This window comes from Gossypium arboreum, chromosome 6 (genome assembly GCF_025698485.1).
Source record: "Gossypium arboreum isolate Shixiya-1 chromosome 6, ASM2569848v2, whole genome shotgun sequence".
NCBI lineage: Eukaryota > Viridiplantae > Streptophyta > Magnoliopsida > Malvales > Malvaceae > Gossypium > Gossypium arboreum.
Window position 1 is genome coordinate 424,543 of NC_069075.1, and position 15,374 is coordinate 439,916.

The 15,374-nt window shown below is 35.1% G+C and overlaps 3 protein-coding genes across 5 annotated transcripts; all 3 read left to right on the forward strand.

Annotated features, from left to right (window-relative positions):
- Positions 1-834: 834 nt before the first annotated feature.
- LOC108483241 (cysteine-rich receptor-like protein kinase 10) lies at positions 835-4,709 on the forward strand. 3 transcript variants are annotated; one of them, XM_053029667.1, is made up of 7 exons: positions 835-1,840; positions 2,123-2,260; positions 2,449-2,570; positions 2,922-3,132; positions 3,214-3,451; positions 3,822-3,972; positions 4,275-4,709. In XM_053029667.1, the coding sequence occupies exons 1-7, from the start codon at positions 1,027-1,029 to the stop codon at positions 4,374-4,376; spliced, it is 1,776 nt and encodes a 591-aa protein (XP_052885627.1). In that variant the 5' UTR covers positions 835-1,026; the 3' UTR covers positions 4,377-4,709. The 3 variants fall into 3 exon arrangements, with proteins under 3 accessions (XP_052885627.1, XP_017642012.1, XP_017642013.1); XM_017786523.2 differs by having other exon boundaries at positions 840-1,840; positions 4,044-4,709; XM_017786524.2 differs by having other exon boundaries at positions 840-1,822; positions 4,044-4,709.
- A 1,645-nt stretch (positions 4,710-6,354) lies between these two features.
- LOC108483243 (cysteine-rich receptor-like protein kinase 44) lies at positions 6,355-9,972 on the forward strand. The gene is made up of 7 exons (XM_017786525.2): positions 6,355-7,256; positions 7,818-7,946; positions 8,021-8,142; positions 8,549-8,759; positions 8,856-9,093; positions 9,163-9,307; positions 9,412-9,972. The coding sequence occupies exons 1-7, from the start codon at positions 6,395-6,397 to the stop codon at positions 9,760-9,762; spliced, it is 2,058 nt and encodes a 685-aa protein (XP_017642014.2). The 5' UTR covers positions 6,355-6,394; the 3' UTR covers positions 9,763-9,972.
- Positions 9,973-10,429: 457 nt separating this feature from the next.
- LOC108483510 (uncharacterized) lies at positions 10,430-15,328 on the forward strand. Its single transcript, XM_017786957.2, has 3 exons — positions 10,430-10,722; positions 11,525-11,693; positions 11,914-15,328. Exons 1-3 carry the CDS (start codon positions 10,609-10,611, stop codon positions 15,123-15,125), a joined length of 3,495 nt encoding a protein of 1,164 aa, XP_017642446.1. The 5' UTR covers positions 10,430-10,608; the 3' UTR covers positions 15,126-15,328.
- The last annotated feature ends 46 nt before the right edge of the window (positions 15,329-15,374 follow it).

Here is a 15,374-nt window from a genome sequence, read left to right on the forward strand (position 1 = left end):
CCAAATTAAATGCCTTTATAACTTTTGTTGACCATGACGACTTGCTTTTTCAAGTTGGGTTTAAATTATGTTATTAGTCCTTATATTTTATGAAAATTATAAATTTAGTTTCTATATTTTTTAAATCAGTCAATTTTAGTATTAATCCAAATAGTAGTAATGAATTTGTTTGGTTAACTTCAATTACCAATCCGTTTAGTTAGATTAAAAAATAAATTGATTCTTTTATTAAAAATTGTATCCATTTTTACTATTAAAAACTAACGTGGCTGATGGAATGACCAGATAATGATATTACCTCATGCTAATATATAATGACCAGTTTTTATCAATAAAAATAAATGAAATTTTTAACAGAAGAACCCGTTAGCTCTTTAATTTAACGTATATGGACTAATTCTACTATTTTTTTAATAGAAAGAATAAAATACAATCTGACCCTTAATACAAAGACATCTATTATACTTTTTACCACTTGCTTTTTCAAGTTCGATAATAAGTACTCTAACACCTAAAAAGCCTTCACTTTATTAGTTTATGTTGCTAAAACTTTGGCAAAAATACCATAAAATTTTTATACTAAAAGTTAAATTATATTTTGTCTCTTTTACTAAAAAAGAGAATAAATTAATCACTTTACAATAGATTAAAGAACAAATTAATTTTTTATTAAAATTATATTCATTTTTAATATTAAAAATTAATCCTTAAATATTAGCGTAAGATATACATAACATATCATATATAGTTATTTAAATATTCTGCCAATTACACTAATTTTTTAGTATGAATATAAATAAAATGTTAAAAAATTATTAATCTACTCTTTAATCTTCCTCGAACCTGATGCATGTGTGAGTGCAGTACTTTGCTATAAATGATCAATTCCATCACCAATTCATCAAAGACACGTAAATGCCTATAATAACTCATCTTGACTTATACGACCACTTGCTTTTGTCAGGTTCAATCTGTCTTTCCGACACCGATAAACAGCCTTCACTAACCGCCTTAGCTTAAAGAAACATGTCTCTGTTCTTCTTCTTCTTCTTCTTGTTACTGTCCTTGTTTAGCTTCACCGTTGAAGCTCAACAACAAACTTATCTCCTTCATAACTGTCCAAACACCACCATTTTCTCACCGAACAGCACTTACGAAACCAATCTCAACCGCTTGCTCATTTCCCTTACTTCCAACGCCACCGCCGGTAGTTTTTTCCACAACGCAACCACCGGAAAACACAACTCCGATATCGTCTACGGTTTATTTCTTTGCAGAGGCGATGTTTCAACCAAAGGGTGTCAAGATTGTGTTTCAACAGCTACTAAAGACGTCATTCAACGTTGCCCCGTCGAGAAAACCGCTGTCATTTGGTACGATAATTGCCTTATTCATTACTCCAATCAATCAATCTTTTCAACTCTGGAGGTGGTACCGAAGTTTTATTTGATAAACACGGGGAATGTATCGAACCAAGAACGGTTCAACCAGATATTGGCCACCACGATGAACGACGGAGCCGCCTTGGCTTTGAATGATACGTTGCCGTTGAAGAAGTTTGCGACCAGAGAAGCTAACGTTTCAAGGTTTCAAACATTGTATAGTCTTTTACAGTGTACACCCGACCTGACAACCTCGGATTGTAATACGTGTTTGAGAGGAGCTATTGCTGATTTGCCTAATTGTTGCGATGGGAAACAAGGGGGAAGAGTGTTGACACCGAGTTGTAGCATTAGATATGAACTTTACCCTTTTTATAACCAAACAGCTGTTTCAGTTTCAGTTCCACCACCTCCATTAACTCCTCCTGCAATAACTCCAGGTTCAGCCATACTTTCTGGTTTGTTTTTTTTTTTTTTCATTTTTGGCAAATTAAAGTGAAATTTTACCATAAATTTACTCATGGAAGCTCGATTTCATTAAGCAAATTAGTGTATCTAAGTTAGATAAAAGAGAAAACCGTTCAAAGTTTAGGTTAATCGTTAATAGTAAAAATTAATGAAATTTTGAATAGAAAGAATCAATTTACTCTTTCATCTACAACTTTTAATACAAAACTTCTAATACTTTTATAAACTTTTATCACATCTTCACCACTCAAAAGTAGATGTTGGCTGTGCAGGAAAAAGCAAGAAGACATTGCCAATAATTATTGCAATTATTGCTCCAATTGCTGTCTCTGTTCTTCTCTTGTTCTTGGGTTGTTGTTTACTAAAAAGGAGAGCAAGGAGGAAGTACAAAGCTGTAGAAGAAGAAAATGGTAAGATAGATTCTTTCTTTGAGCATTAGAAATCTTTGTTTTGAGGGTGTTATGACCCTATAATTTTTGTGTTTATATAAAGGTTAATGCATTATTTAGGGTTTAAATTTTATAATTTTTTTTCAAATAAACCCTCTTATTTGATGATCTTTCATTAGAAATATGACATTTTTTATTTGGTTGAGCAGCAAAAGATGATATATCCACAATTGAGTCCTTGCAATATGATTTTAGCACTATAGAAGTTGCCACAAACAACTTCTCAAATAGCAACAAGCTAGGTGAAGGTGGTTTCGGAGAAGTATACAAGGTATTTCTTTTTTTGGACATAATGATAAATTTAGGTATTAATGTTTATAATTTTTGTCAATTTGACCTTTGTTTTTGTTTTTTTAACGGAAATACAACTAAAACATTAAATTTTAAAATATGGTAACTTATATGAAAATCCACGTGTATTATCGGCATGAAGTATACATACACTATCATGCAAATTGTCATGCCATCATCGTTAAAGATTTCATGTTTTAGTCAGCATTCTTATTAAAAATCGTTTATCATTACATCTTTTTTGTTCAGAAAGCATTGCAAATGTTGAAATTCGAATCCGGACCTATTGAATTCTACTTCGCAATGAGTTAATATTGTACATTTTTCTCAGGGTACACTTCCTAATGGACAAGAAATAGCTGTTAAAAGGCTATCAAGAAGTTCAGGGCAGGGTATTGAAGAATTTAAAAATGAAGCTCTATTAGTTGCCAAGCTTCAACATAGAAATCTAGTGCGACTATTGGGATTTTGCTTGGAAAGAGAAGAAAAGATACTAATTTATGAATTTGTCCTTAACAAGAGCTTGGATTGCTTTCTTTTTGGTAAGAAAATTTTGGGATTTTGAATTTGATTTCATAGATTACCAAGAGTGTGAACAAAAATGCTTATTTTTCTTCATTTAGATCCTGAGAAACAAGCACAATTGGATTGGTCTACACGTTACAAGATCATAGTAGGAGTTGCTCGAGGAATTCTTTATCTACACGAAGATTCTCGACTTAAAATCATACACCGTGATCTTAAAGTGAGCAATATATTACTGGACAGTGACATGAACCCAAAAATTTCGGATTTCGGGATGGCGAGGATTTTTGGTGTAGATCAAACCCAAGAAACTACAAAAAGAGTAGTTGGTACCTAGTAAGTAAAACATAACTTGTTATATAGCAATTCTTTGAAAGTTGTTAACCGGGAAAAAAATATCATGGAGGCCCTTATAATAGGAGTTCAAATGCATTTTGTTAACATTTAGTTTGAGTAAATTAGATCAAAGAGTAAATTAGTCGTTTTGTTAAAAATTAGTCCCTATACATTGACATGAGTTACATGACACACAACAAATCATTATTTCGTTATTCTGTCAATTATGTCAGCTTTTAACAGTAGAAATTGATCAAATTTTTAATAAAAGAGACCAGTTTACTCTTTGATATTTTTACACCTAGTACAAGAGCATCCATGATATTTGTACAGTTGTTGTCATCATACTAACATTGGTATTGATCTGCAGTGGCTACATGTCACCAGAATACGCAATGCATGGACAATTTTCCGTGAAATCGGATGTTTTTAGTTTCGGTGTTCTGGTTTTGGAGATTATAAGTGGCAAAAGGAACAGTAATTTCTACCGAACGGATGCCGCCGATGACCTAATTAGCTACGTGAGTATATTCGTTTTTCGCCTTTGTTATTTCGATTATCTATTTATAATTACTCGATGAACGATTTGCAGTCTTGGAAACAATGGAAGAATGGGACACCATTGGAATTGTTGGACACTGTCTTGAAAGATAATTACTCGAGAAACGAATTCATTCGATGCATTCAAATCGGGTTACTATGTGTTCAAGAAGATCCAGCTGAAAGACCAACAATGGCTACCATTGCTATGATGCTCAACAGTTACTCTGTAACACTTCCAGTACCTAACCAACCTGCATTTTTTTGTAACTCGAGAACCCAGGGAAAGATGCCAAACATGGAGCTCGAATCCGATCAATCGACCAGTCGATCAACGCCATGGTCGATCAATGAAGTATCGATTACTGAGTTAGATCCTCGATGATGCTGTGTTATTTGATGCAAACTTAAGCTAGATATAATCTATTTATCTGCCAATTTTTGGTCTAAATATAATAATATCTCTGTTTTAAATTTATACTCATTTTCTCTTTCGATATATAAACTAACTTTTAGTTCATTTCGATACTTGAATTATCATTCCGTTATGCATGCAAGTTTTCAACATTTGAGGAGTGAGCCGCAACATATATATATATATATATATATATATATATATATATACGTATTTTGGTTGGCTCTGAACAAACATTTCATCTCGAAATCGAAAATTTTCGGATGTATTTCTTCATCTAATAGAATATTCGAAGCTTTTAGATCTTGACGAGTAATTGAATATCGAGAATTTTCATGAAGGTAAAGTATGCCTCGAGCTATTCGTGTTATGATTTTGTACCTTGCGTCCCAATCTATTCGTGGATGCTTGTTCGCATCTATGAATTCATGAAGTAATATGAACAAAAACAATTGCAATTTGGTTGTGACTGAATTAATCTCAAGGACTGAAATGAAAATAAAAGAAAATATTAGTACCAAATAGAAAATGGTCGAGGCTTGAGTTAGGCACAAACTCAAATATAAGAAGCCCTTCTTCCCTTCTTTTCACCTTGCCCAAATTTATTAAATAATCTCTTCACAACCTTTTTTTTTTTTTTTTTTTTTTGTCTATCATCAAGCTTATCCTATAATAATAGAAAAACACGATATTTGATCAAATCCCAATTTAAAATTCAAATCACAACATCAAATCCATCCTTTCATTGTTATATTTTCATGAATGATTTGTCATTTGGAAACCCGACGTTTATCTCTCGAGTTTAAATTGTTATAACAACAATGATGTCAATTGAGCTAATACTTATCAATAAATAGATCATTTTTCTCATATTAAAATTTTAAAAAAATTATGATGATTTTATTATTAGAAAATGGTACAACTAGTGGTGTAGTGGACTTTTTTTAATTGCAATGTCAAATTATTGGTCATTGCATCAATTAGATATTGGAAAGTGTAATATTAAAGAAACTTAGTGTATAGGAAGACAATTTTGACCAATATATTATTGTAATTCTCTTAAATACCAGTTTAAGGGGAAAAGTATCATAAAAGTCTTTATATTAAGAGTCGAATTATATTTTATTAGAAATTTTATTTATTTCTACTGTTAAAAATTAGTCAATGTATTTCAACATGAAGTACATATGGCATGCTAGGTGTAAATATCTGGTTATTTTGCCAACCACGTCAGTTTTTAACAATAGAAATGGATGAAGTTTTAACAGAAAAAACTAGTTTGCTCATTTATTGAATAGAGGAAGAAAAATACAATCTAACTCTTAGTACAAAGGCTTCCATAGTACTTTTACCAGAGCTTAAGCTATTAATTTAAAAAATGATGATGCTTCTATAAATTATTATATATATTGCTCTTAAACACAAGCTTAAATTGTTATATCGAAAAAAAAAATTATACTCCTAAACACGAGTGTAAATTATTCCTTCGAAGATATGATACTTCTTTTAAAAAAAATAATGTCTTTAAAAAGAAAAGTAAATGTCTTAAGCATGAATTTAAATTATTTATCCAAAAAATTGATGCTTTCTAAGACAACTTGGCTCATTGCCATGTTTAGTAGAAATGAAAGAAAAAATATTTTTTCTTCATGATATTCATTTGAAAGTAGTAAATTTTGTCGATTGTGTCTTACCTTGATTGATATAGGTATTATTGTTAATGTAGGAAGAAGTAAGTTCGAGTACACTGAAAAATATTATTCTCATATTTATGAATTAAGAAAGGAATTTTAAGTAATTTTAGATAATCTTACCAAGTCAATTTTTTTTATAAAAAGAATTATTCTTCAAGAATTATATTATAGTACCACTAGGCCATATTCTACACGTGTTGTCGGACACAGTCTCATTAAAATAAGGCAACTTTCCCTTACTCCCATTCAACCAAACCGAGTTTCAAAGTTGTGTTTTCACATGGCAGAGCCATCATGGTCATGAAATTTTTTATAACCCCTTGTATTCACCAAAATCATCACCCTTACCTGAAAACAATGTATCTCAACAACCCAGTTTTTGCTTTCGTCCTTGTAATAATCTTAGTTATTTCTCTCACAAATGCCCAAACCTGTTTAGAAACTGGTAATAACTTCACCACCAACAGTCTGTTTGCTCGAAACCGTAACCTACTCCTCACTTCTCTCCCAACAAACGTGTCTAAAAATGGTGGTTTCTTCAATACTTCCATTGGTGAAGGACTCAACAGAGTTTATGCTCAAGCACTATGTCGAGGTGATTTGTCTGGAGAAGATTGTTTCGTTTATGTCAATTTTACAGCTCATCAATTACTATCAAGTTGTAAAAACCAAACAGAAGCATTCTCATGGGATGGTGACATACCATGTCTTGTTCGATATTCCGATAAGTCTTTATCCGGTGTATTAGCATTGGAACCTATACAAGAAGGGATTAACCCTAATGCTATTACAGATGTTGCATCGAATTTAACGTTGTTTTTTGAGCTTTGGGGTGAATTAATGGAAGCTGTGGCCAAAAAAGCTTCAATGGGATCTTCAAAGCTTAAATATGCAACTGGTATGGCTGAGGAAATTCAAGCATTAATGCAATGTACACCGGATTTGTCCGAAAGTAATTGCTTAACTTGTTTAAGGACATTGATTCGTCGGTATACCGCGTGTTGTCGTACTTATCAAGGCGGTTACGTCGAAACGCCGAGTTGCCGTATGCGGTGGGATTTGTATATGTTCTTTTCGCCTACTGCCGATACCGTACGATTATCGCTTTCATCTCCGCCTCCTGATTCGATCGATAATCCATTAGCAACAATAAAAGGTTAAGTATTACGGTGAGCTACTTTTTTTTTTTTGTCACCTAAGTATTCGATTTCGTCTTTTTATTGTCACACTCTGATGACCGTAGCTTTTAAAACTGATATAATAGCAACTTTAACCTTAAACTATTATAAATTATGTCAATTTTGCTTTGATTTTATAAAAAAATTAACTCTTAACATTTACACATTATGTAATTTAGTCTTGTAATTTTATTTTTCTGCGACATTGAGGGTTAAATTTAAAATAATTGAAAAAATAAAAATTATTATCTTGAATTTTCAGGTGTTTCAATTTTGAGTGTTACATTTTCTTAAAATCAAGACTAAATTGCCATAATTTATAAATATTATAAGTTAAAGTTGCTATATTATGCTAATTTTAAAAGTTGTTATCATTAGTCAACTTGCGGCTAGTGACCAAAAAAAGCCACAAATGAATATTACCAAAAAAGAAATATATTAATAATTAGGTGACTATTAATGTAATTTACCCTTAGGTGAAATTTGAAAATCACTCCCATATTCCTTATTGCATTTTGCAATGTTATCCGTTTGTGCAGACAATAAGGAAAGCATTTCATCAAAAACTATTACAATCATCGTCGTGCCGGTCATCGTTTTTGTAGCAATAGTTGCCGCCGGTTTCGTCCTTCGACGAAAAACGAAATCGTCAAAACAAGACATGAATAGTAAGTCATTGTCATGTAAGATGAACTGAAATTTTATGTTCAAAGTGGTTAATATTCATGTGTTAATAATGCAGACAAGGATAATGGTTTGGAATTGGAATCACTTCAATTTCAATTGAAATCTGTAATAAAGGCAACAAACAATTTCTCCCATGATAACATGCTTGGACAAGGTGGATTTGGTGCTGTTTATAAGGTATTTATATATATATATATATATATACTGGGATTCGATAAAAGTATTATGGAAGTTTTTGTATAAGTAGTGATATTGTATTTTGTCGTTTTTACTAAGAAAAAGGATAAATTAGTCCCTGTACACTAGATCGAAGAGTAAATTAGTCATTTCTATTAAAAATTTCATCCATTTGTATTGTTAAAAACTAATGTGGCTGATAAAATAACCAGACAGTAACATATGGAGTGCCGCGTGTATTTCATGCTAACATACGGAGATTAATTTGCCCATTTTTTTAGTGGTGAGGGCAAATATAGTTCGACTCCTAATGCAAAGGCTTCTATGGTATTTATATTGTTGAGATTCGAATATTAAACAATATCGGGATTTAATCGAATTTCGTGTTTTATCATTATTATGACAGGGTAGGTTTGATGATGGACAAGAGATAGCTGTGAAGAGATTATTTAATGAATCTGGAGAAGGCGACGACGAATTCAAGAATGAAGTCATGTTAATGGCAAGGCTTCAACATAGGAATTTGGTTAGGCTTAAAGGGTTTTGCTTGGAAAGAAAAGAAAAGCTTCTTATATTTGAGTTTGTGCCTAATTCAAGCCTCGACCATTTTCTATTTGGTACTAATAGTTTCTTTATTTTCATTTCAGTCCTTGCGAATTTAGTCACAGCCAATTTGTAATTTTTTTTGTTCATATTGTTTCATCGATTCATAGATCCGAACAAACGGCTACTGATAGATTGGAACACAAGGTACAAAATCATAACAGGGATAGCTCGAGGATTACTTTACCTTCACGAAGATTCTCGGTATCGAATCATTCACCGTGATCTAAAGGCTTCGAACATTCTGTTAGACGAAGAAATGAACCCCAAAATTTCCGATTTCGGAATGGCAAGGTTGTTCAAAGCCGACCAGACTAGAGATAATACAAGAAGGGTTGCAGGAACATTGTAAGTTTCAATTTGCCCTTCCTTGAAAGCCAAGTAATCGAAATTCATTTACCTGTTTATTGTGTATAGTGGATACATGGCTCCGGAATACGTAAAGCGTGGGAAGCTTTCACTTAAATCTGATGTTTACAGCTTTGGTGTATTGATTTTGGAAATCATTAGTGGTGACAAAATCAGCCATTTCCATAACAATGGGGCGGATCTTCTTACATATGTAAGTTGAAAAACACTAATGTTTTATGACCCAGATGTCGTTTTCCACGACTCGTATCAACTTACAAAATATTGTCGTTTTCGATATCTATCGAAAATTCGCAGGCCTGGAGAAATTGGAGAGAAGGAACGAGTTTAAATCTGGTAGATGAGCATTTGAGGGGCAGTAGTCGTGGGTCAAGAAGCGAAATGACGAGATGCATTCATATAGGGTTGCTATGTGTTCAAGAAAATGATGAAAATAGACCGTCCATGAACTCGGTCGTTCTTATGCTTAGCGATACTTCTGTATCAATGTTGATGCCATCGACACCGGCTTTTATGAACCTCAATAGTGCCACCATTGTGCAAACCATTGTGCAATCAGAGACACCGGCTTCAGCATCGTCAAATTATAATAATTCAGATCGATTCACTAGAAATGAGGTTACAATCTCCACGTTAGATTCTAGATGAGACATAAACATGCAGGAGAACGAGTAAATATCCATTTTATCAAGGTTCTATCGGTTAAGAGTGTCGTAAAAACTTGTTAGGATTCCTCTTCACTTCCATTTATCGACAAAGGTGCCTAATTCAAATAATGGACTATTTTCATCTTCATTTCATCTGTATATTTTATGAAAATTAAGAAGTTAATCATTCTAATGCAATCTAAGACTTTGATTCTCGTACTGGATAGCACTGTTAAATCTTTTTATCATCGTTAACAAAATTCGAAGCTCATCAATTCATATGCAACAAATTAGCAAAAAAGCAATAGTTCAAGTTCATATGCTTTCTAACAATTTAATCCTACTCAATTTTCGTAAAATAAAAACTAATCAAACTCGAAAGAAACCAAATAAATAATTCTAACCTAACGTCATATACAAAAATTTTAATAAATAAATTTAAAATAATCTAAACTCGAAATAATTTAAATATAAAATAACTCGAATTAAAAATAATTTAAACCCGAATTAATTTAATTTAGATTGATTTAACTCAGAAATCGATACAACCCAATAGTTTGATTTGGGCTGAAATTCCTTTCAATTTGGTATCTAGTTATAAGCGAGTTATCCATACCCTTCGCGCCAATCCATAAACGACGTCGTTGCATCGTGTTAGTAGTCATCATCAACCCTTTTACTTTTTATATGAGAAAAGAAAAAGTCGAAAAAGACTTCATATTTTTACTTCCCCAATCTACAATAAATCTACCCAAAGAAATCGAAAAATAAAGAGAAAAAATCCCAAGAAAAAGAAAGATCAAAGATCAAAGACCTTTGATTTTGATTTGTTTTATTTTTTTGCGATATGTTGGAGAAGATCGGATTGCCTGCAAAGCCTTCATTGAGAGGGAATAATTGGGTAGTTGACGCTTCTCATTGCCAAGGATGTTCTTCTCAGTTCACTTTCATCAATCGCAAGGTTTTTGCTTTTGACCCTTTTATTTTTTAAGGGATTCTTGTCTTTTTTAATCTCTATTTCAATACCCATATCTCAAATTTCTTTTTTTTACTCTCCAAATTTGTGGGTTCTTTTGATTTTAGTTGAAATTTTAGTATTTTAGATTACTCGTGGAATTTTTTGATATAAATATGGAATGATTGTATTGGAATTCGAGATTCTTTGTTGGTTTAACTTATTGATGCTCCTTGGTAGATAAAATTCATAGTCGAATCCATTTTTCTTTTTGGTGATAATTGTTCTACTTGAAATTTGTTGAGGGGATTTTGACCTCTCGGGTAGAAGTTGGTGTACTGTCGTCCATTGAGGGCTGACGAACTCCTCAGGCGGTTGGATACTGGGCTCGGAGTGTCTATGTTTGGTTTTATCTCGGGCCTTGTCTCCTGAATTTGTCGAGAGCCCAAGCTGGTTTACAGAGTGACTTTACAGAGAGCCTAAGGCACTCTGGCTCTATAAACCCGTCACCATATCAGGCTCTTGGTAGAGTTATTTTGTGAACTAGCTCGGGCTCTCAGCAGAGTTGGGAGATGAAAGCTAGAAATAAAACTGAACATAGGCACCTCGGGCCCAATGTCAAACCTGTTGAGGAGTCAGACACTTTGCAGACTTCTCCCTGAGAGGTCAAAATCCCGTCAATAAAATTTTAGTATTTTACATTGCTTCAGGAATTTGTCTGATAATTATTGCATGATCCTTTTTTTCCTCTTATTGGTAATAATTGTTTTAATTACTAATGTTTCTTTATCAACTCTGGATAAACCAGCATCACTGCCGACGTTGTGGGGGCCTATTTTGCGGTTCCTGTACTCAGAAGAGAATGGTTTTGCGTGGACAGGGTGATTCACCTGTTCGTATCTGCGAACCTTGTAAAACGCTAGAAGAGGCCGCACGATTTGAGCTGCGCCATGGACACAAAAGTAGAGCTGGGAGAGGTATCATTTTCTTAACTGTGTACTGCATTTAATCAATGATAGGTTTGGTGTTAGAAATCGGTGTTTTGGGTTTATTGAGTTTTTGTCCTCCCTGTAAAACTAATTTACGAGCATGTTGAATTTAGATTTGCCGGTTTAAGTTTGCATGTGGGGCACTTGTTTATTTGCTCATCCGAAGGATTTCTGTTGATATATTAAATGATTTAGCTGGCTCATGCAGGTAGTTCAAAACCGGCTGCTAAAAACGAGGATGACATTTTGAACCAGATTCTTGGTGCTGACATAAAGGAATCCTCTTCATTAAGAGTAACTTCCAACAATGATATGACTCCTACTGTTGCTCGGGCAAATAGCAGTTCATCGTCTTCCAGTGTTCATGACAGGGGAGGAGAAATACATCGAAGTCAGTCTGTTGATCAGCGTATGCAGAATGATATGGCATCTTCGAGTCCCGAGGAACTACGCCAGCAAGCAGTGGAGGAAAAAAGAAAGTATAAGATTCTAAAAGGAGAAGGGAAACCCGGGGAAGCTCTGAAAGCCTTTAAAAGAGGAAAAGAGCTAGAGAGACAAGCTGAGTCTTTGGAGATATATATAAGAAAAAACCGTAAAAAAAGTTTGTCGTCTAGCAATATTTCCGAGACCCAGGGCAAAGATGCCGTCAGCAGAAAAAATAAGGCCTCTACTCAAGTGGGTAAGGATGACCTGGCAGCTGAACTCAGGGAACTCGGGTGGTCTGATATGGATCCACATAATGAGGGTAAAGGATCTGCAGCTATGAGTTTGGAAGGTGAACTCTCCTCACTTCTCGGAGAAATGCCGAAGAAAAGTGGCAAACATGGCACAGACAAGACGGAGGTTGTTGCCATTAAGAAAAAGGCTCTCATGTTGAAGCGTGAGGGGAAGCTTGCAGAAGCAAAAGAAGAACTAAAGAGAGCTAAAGTCTTGGAGAAGCAACTCGAGGAACAAGAACTATTGGCCGGAGCTGATGATTCGGATGATGAGCTATCTGCCATAATTAATAGCATGGGTAATGATAAACAAGATGATATGTTAGTTCAGTATGAGCATACAGAAGGCTTTGACTTTGGTCAACTTTTGGGAACCGGTGATGATATCGGCATTGATGATAATTTTGAAGTAACTGATAACGATATGGATGATCCGGAAATAGCTGCTGCTTTGAAATCACTAGGTTGGGCCGAGGATTCTGATCCAAGTGAAGACATTATGCCGCGGTCTACTCCTGTTAACAGGGAGGCTCTGTTAAATGAAATTCTTTCGTTAAAAAGAGAGGCCCTTAGTCAGAAGCGAGCTGGTAATGTTGCGGAGGCAATGGCACAGTTAAAGAAGGCAAAGTTACTTGAGAAGGACCTTGAAAGCTACGATTCTCAGGCAGGGAATTTTACAGTTCATCAAAATGGTCCAACTCCTCAATCTGCTGATATATCAAAGAAGTCAGTTAAGTTGGGTGATGACAATGATCTAAAACCTCCACGAAAGAGTAGATTGGCGGTTCAGAAAGAGCTTTTGGGTTTGAAGAAGAAAGCCCTCGCTTTGAGAAGGGAAGGACGACTCGATGAAGCGGAGGAAGAATTGAAGAAAGGCAAGATTCTTGAGCAGCAACTTGAAGAAATGGACAACACTTCCAACACAAAGGCTGCGCAGGTAACTTTGAAAGACGAGCACCATAGTTTGTCAGAAACTCTTCCAGTTGAAGGAGATGTTACAGAACAAGACCTGCACGATCCGACGTATCTTTCGATCTTAAAGAACTTAGGTTGGAATGAAAATGATGATGAACTTTCAAACTCTTTGCCAAAACATTCTAAACAAAAGGATTCTGAAAAAGTTATTCAATCTTCTTCGACTCAATCTCCTCCAAAGATCCCGGTTAAGGCATCGAGAAGAACTAAAGCTGAAATACAGAGGGAGCTATTAGGCTTAAAAAGGAAAGCTCTTTCGCTTAGGCGCCAAGGAAACACTGACGAGGCAGAGGAAGTGCTGGAAACAGCTAAAGCATTAGAGGCTGAGATTGCAGAAATGGAAGCACCACAGAAAGTGGTCGAACCGAAGTGGCCGAATGAAAAAGGTGTTGTGGAAGAAGCAGATGAAAATGTTACGGAGAATGATATGACTGATCCAGCTATGCTCTCGATGCTAAAGAATTTGGGTTGGAAAGGGGACGAAGTTGAACCGGTAACTAAGCACGAAAAGCACTCCTCTGAGTCCTTGCATTCTGGCTGTCCATCTGTTATTCAACCCTCTTCGGGTATGTCTGCTTCGCCACCAAGAAGTAAAAGGGAAATTGAAAGAGAACTTCTAAACTTGAAAAGAAAGGCTCTCACCCTTAGACGAAATGGACAAGCCGAAGAGGCTGAGGACTTGTTGGAAAAGGCGAAGTCACTGGAATCTGAACTGGCTGAATTGGAAGCTCCGAAAGAAGAGCTTGTTTCTGATTTGTCCAAGGACAGTAAACCTACAAATGCCGAATCATTTGCCAACCATGAGAAGCAAGGGCTTTCGAAAAATGAAGTGAAAGGTGATTTTGTATCCCACATATCTTCTCTTGCTAAAACTGATACTCCATTGTCTTCCCTAGATCTTAGAACCAACGATGAAGATACCGATGCAAAAGGTAGGGTAGTGAATAGAGAGCAGAAAACACATGCAATCGATGCAAGTTTGGGCGAGGGATTTGCTTCTAAGAACAACCAAGATTCACTTAGGCAAGCAGTTTTGTCTCATAAGAAGAAGGCACTTGCTTTGAAGAGAGACGGAAAATTAGCAGAAGCTCGAGAAGAACTTCGGCTAGCAAAACTGTTGGAGAAGAGCCTGACAGAAGACGGCACTCCACCAAAAGCTGACACAAATGATGGCTCAATATCTGCATCCTCTTTCCCTTCTGATGCAACAAAAGAGAAGGCTGCATCAACTTTGGCTCCAAAACCACTGTCTGGACGTGATCGCTTCAAGCTGCAACAAGAATCCCTTAGTCATAAGCGCCAAGCTTTGAAACTCCGAAGAGAAGGTAAGCTTCAAGAAGCAGAAGCTGAGTTTGAAATAGCCAAGTCTCTTGAGGCACGGTTGGAAGAATCATCTGGTCAGGATTCAACAAACACCGGGGGAGGGGGAGGAAAATCAGATGATGTAGCTGTTGAGGATCTTCTCGATCCTCAACTTTTATCTGCCCTGAAAGCTATTGGATTAGATGGTTCTAGTACGATCGAACATAGCCCTCAAAGACCAGAACCCGTAAAGCACAACATCGCAAAAACTGACAATGTCAACCAAGAGAGAATCCTGTTGGAAGAGCGGATCAAAGCTGAAAAGGTCAAGGCAGTCAACTTAAAAAGGTCTGGGAAACAAACTGAGGCTTTAGATGCACTTAGAAAGGCCAAAATGCTAGAGAAAAAGCTAGATTCCTTGTCTTAATAAAATACTAAAATCATATAAATTTCCATTTTCAGCTAGGAAAATGATTTGAGGTACATAATATTTGTGGGTACCATGTGAAAAATGATTTATTTCCATCTGAAGCATATGTATATTAATTTTTTTATCATTGATTCTTAGGTGGAAAATGCTCTTCATTTCATACCATTTGCAATAAAAGATTGAACATCATGATTTATAAATGGATCTCTTGTCTAGTTTCGGTTGACATCAGGGTTTATTGTAATT